This window comes from Alligator sinensis, unplaced genomic scaffold (genome assembly GCF_000455745.1).
Source record: "Alligator sinensis unplaced genomic scaffold, ASM45574v1 scaffold850_1, whole genome shotgun sequence".
Taxonomy (NCBI): Eukaryota; Metazoa; Chordata; order Crocodylia; family Alligatoridae; genus Alligator; species Alligator sinensis.
The window spans coordinates 208,745-212,454 of NW_005842742.1; the positions used below are offsets into that span (position 1 = coordinate 208,745).

At 61.9% G+C, this 3,710-nt stretch overlaps 1 protein-coding gene across 1 annotated transcript in view; it reads right to left on the bottom strand.

Moving 5' to 3' along the window:
• Positions 1-3,710, bottom strand: part of LOC102372423 (pleckstrin homology-like domain family B member 3) — a 5,237-nt gene continuing 1,527 nt past the window's right edge. Inside the window, exons 4-11 of the mRNA XM_025216474.1 lie at positions 3,486-3,578; positions 3,120-3,248; positions 2,103-2,243; positions 1,566-1,616; positions 1,238-1,324; positions 496-576; positions 221-320; positions 1-118 (exon numbers count right to left, since the gene is read on the bottom strand). Of these exons, the coding sequence (XP_025072259.1) occupies positions 27-118; positions 221-320; positions 496-576; positions 1,238-1,324; positions 1,566-1,616; positions 2,103-2,243; positions 3,120-3,248; positions 3,486-3,578 (774 nt within the window). The 3' untranslated portion in view covers positions 1-26. The remainder of the gene's footprint in view (positions 119-220; positions 321-495; positions 577-1,237; positions 1,325-1,565; positions 1,617-2,102; positions 2,244-3,119; positions 3,249-3,485; positions 3,579-3,710) is intronic.

Genomic DNA, 3,710 nt, shown 5'->3' on the forward strand with positions numbered 1-3,710 from the left:
GAACGGGGGAGAGGGAGGGGCAGATCTCACCTGTAAGGGGCCAAGTCAGTCCTCGGGCCGCCCCTGTCATCAGCCCCTCCCTCGCTTTGCAAGACCTGGACACCTGGGTTCAACACTTCTGGGGGGAAGGAAGGGGGCAAGAAAAAATACAAGATGAAGGGGTTACAAAATTACCTGCCTCCCACAGGGAAATGGGGTGTCCAATCCCCTGCCCAAATACCATTGCCATGGAGAGAAAGGGGGCGCTGGGCGACACGGGGGGATGGCCGGTCTCCACGGCGACGGGGGAGGCTCCCGGACCTCTGGAGTCCAATGGAGCCCTGGGGGTGGGGAGGAAGAGGGAGGGGGTTAGAAGGTGAGGTGTAGCTAAGCCCCACCCACCGGAGTTAAGCCCCACCCTCAGACAGGAAAGCCAAGCCCCCATGGGGGTGGGGGGTGCTAGCTCCGCCCCAGGATAAGCCCCACCCCTGGACTAGATCCCCTCCCCTGACGGACCTGGACGGAGCTGCGGACGGCGAACAGGGGCCCCGCACCGAGCACGATGAGACGCCGGTCTGTGCGCTGCGTGAACATGAGCTGTGGAGACATGGGCACACATGAGCGCCCGGGAGAGGGCAGAGGACCCAGGTGTCCGGGCTCTCGCCTCTACCCCACCACTTATTTCCTTCCCGGAGCAGGGAAATATTTCCTTCCGGGAGGAGGGAAGGAGCCCAGGTGCATGGGCACTCAGCCCCTCCTGGCTCTATCCCCCACCCGTTAGCCCTCATTTCCTTACCGGGGGAAAGAAGAGAACCCAGGCATCCGGGCCCCTGCCCCCCACCCCATACCAGGGGCAAAGAACCCAGGTGTCTGGGCAAATCTAAGCCAGTAAACCTACGACTGAGTGGGAAGGGAACCCAGGCATCTCTGTCCCCACCCTACCACCGGTGCTGGGTGTCCAAATACCCAACACCCCAGGGTGTCTAAACACCCAACACCCCACGGTCAGGCAATTATTTCAGGCGGAGGGCCGCTTACTGAGTTTTGGCAAGCCATCAAGGGCCGCATGGCAGGCAGCCAGGGGCGGATAAATATTAATTTTCTAAATTTTTTAGGGGCCCCGTGGGCTGGATACAATGGCCTGAGGGGCTGCATGCGGCCCACAGGCTGCATTTTGCCCACCCTTGCCCCAGATACTGCCAAACCCTGCCCCCCAGCTGCAGCAAACAGAGGACCCAGGCACCTGGGCAGACATTACCTTGGTGAGCTCCTGGGTGGTGTCGCCGGAGGGGTCCCCAGTCCCAATCCTGGGGGAATCCCCTGGGGGCAGCAGCCGGGTCTTCTCCTAGGGCAAAGCAGAGGGGGAGTCAAGGGGGCCCAGACACCTGGGGTCTCTCCCCGTTTGGAGGCTAGGGGGTGAGAGCAGGGGGTGTCCCGGATGCCTGGGTTCCCTCCCTGTTTCAGGGCTGGGGGGTAGAAGAAGGGGGACCCCCGACACCCGGGTTCTCTCCCCATTTGAGAGCTAGGGGGTGACAGCAGGAGTCCCAGATGCCTGGGTTTTCTTCTGCTGGCCAGGGGCTCCTCACCATCCTGCGTCCCTCAGGCTTTTCCTTCTGCTCCTGCTGCTGCATTGTCCTCTGAAGGGAGAGGGAGAGGGATGAGGTACAGGTGCCCCCAGGTGGGGAAAACCCAGAGCTGGAGTCCTCCAGGCACTGGACTGGAGCTAGCCCCTGCTCCCAGCCTCCCCCTGGAGCTGGACCCCTGGGAATGGGCTCTGGGAGACGGAGAAAACCCAGGGCTGGATCGCAGCCCCTCTGGAATGGGGTCATGGGGAAAACCCGGAGCTGGAGCCCCCGAAGAGGCACTGGACCAGAGCTGAGAGGCTAGGTCCTTGCCCTGGGGCCCAGGGAAGACCTAGGACTGGATCACAATAGCCCCTGGACCGGAGTCCCTGGGTCTCAGGGGAAGACTGGAGCTGGATCCCAGCGGCCCCCCAGACCAGAGTCCTGGATCCTTGGCCCAGGAGAGGGGGGGGAAACCCTGGAGCTGGATCCCCTTGGTCCCTGGACTGAGCCTCCAGGTCCCAGCTTGGGAGAGGGAAGACGGGGCTGGGCCCAGCTCACCGTGCGCTGGAGCCGGGCGATCTCGCAGGCCAAGGCCGCACTGGCTGCCTCCCGCTCCCCCCCGCGCCCGGTCTCACGCTCCAGCTGCTGGAACTCCAGGTCCTCAAAGCGCTTCAGCGCCGCCTCCAGAAGCTCCGAGGCCTGGGGAGGGGGAAGGGCAGGGGTCAGCCTGGTCCATATAAGCCTGCTCTGGCTCATACAGAGCTGCCCTGGGCCCCAGAACAGGCCGTATAGCCCATCCCTTGTCTATGTGGAACTGCCCGTCTTGCCCATACCCCCTATCCCTGGTCCATACAGGGCTGCTCCAACCCCAGGTCCATACAACCCTTCTCTGGTCTATATGGAGCTGTCCCAGTCTGGTCTATACCCTCAAACCCTGGTCTATGCACCCCAACTCTAGTCCATATAGAGGTGCTCTAGCCTGGTCCATATACCCGGGCCCCAGTCTATATAGGATTACCCCAGCCCCAGTCCATACAAAACTGCCCCATCCTGGTCCATAGCCCCAAACCCTGGTCTATACACCCTGGTTCTGATCCATACAGAGCTGCTCCAGCCTTGTTCATATACCCTAGACCCAGTCCATATAACCCTTCCCTGGTCCATACACCCCAGCTCCAGTTCATACAGAGCTGCCCTAGTCTGGTCCATATAACCCTTCCCCAGTCCATACAAAGCTGCCTTAGCCTGGCCTATGTATCCCAGACCTGGTCCATACGAGACTAGCTCGCGATCCATATAACCCTTCTCTAGTCCATACAAAGGTGCCACAGCTTGGTCTATAGCTCTGAACGCAAGTCTATACACACCAGCTCCAGTCCATATAGATCTGCCCCACACTGGTCCATATACCCGTTCCGGTCCATACAGGATGGCCTCAGTCCATATATCCCAGCCCCGGTCCACATAGAGCTGTCCTAAGCCCACTTCATATCCCCCAGACCTGACAGACACCCTGCAGACATGGCCCATACAGAGCTGCCCCAGCCTGGTTTATGCTCCCCAGCTGGGCCGTACCTCCCGGACCTGGCTCTCCCCGCGCTCTCGCAGGCTCTCGGGTTCCTGCTCCAGGCGCGTCTGGGCCTCCTGCAGCCGCTGGCGCAGCTCCTCCACCCCCTGGTGCTCGGCCTGCAGGCGGGCTTGGTCCTGTGGGGAGAGGGGGGTCAAAACTACTGGGTCCCTAAAATGCACAACACCCCCCGCCCCCACTCCTGCTCAGGCAGTCAGGAAGCATCCAAGATTTGTGGGAAAGCTGCCACCCCCTCCATGTGAAAGCAAAGGGGGTGGGAGGGGGAAGTAAATGAAGAGCAATGGGTGCTGGGAAAAAACTAGGAAAGGGGCTGCTACAAATCAGTGGGATGCTAGGGGGGCAAAGGGGCTGACCTCCAGGTGCTGGGCCCAGCTCCGCTGCTCTGTCTCAGCCAGGACGTGCCGGAGGTGCCGGAGATGATCCTGGTCCGGATGAAGACACCCCTCCTGAGGGGGCGGGGGGGTGTCAGTACTCCCCCCAGAGAACCAGGCTCCCACCCCTCCCTGCTCTCACCCCTCAGCCCCCAACCTCCCAGGGACCCCAGGTGTCTGGGCTCCCAGCCCCCCCACCCTCTCTCA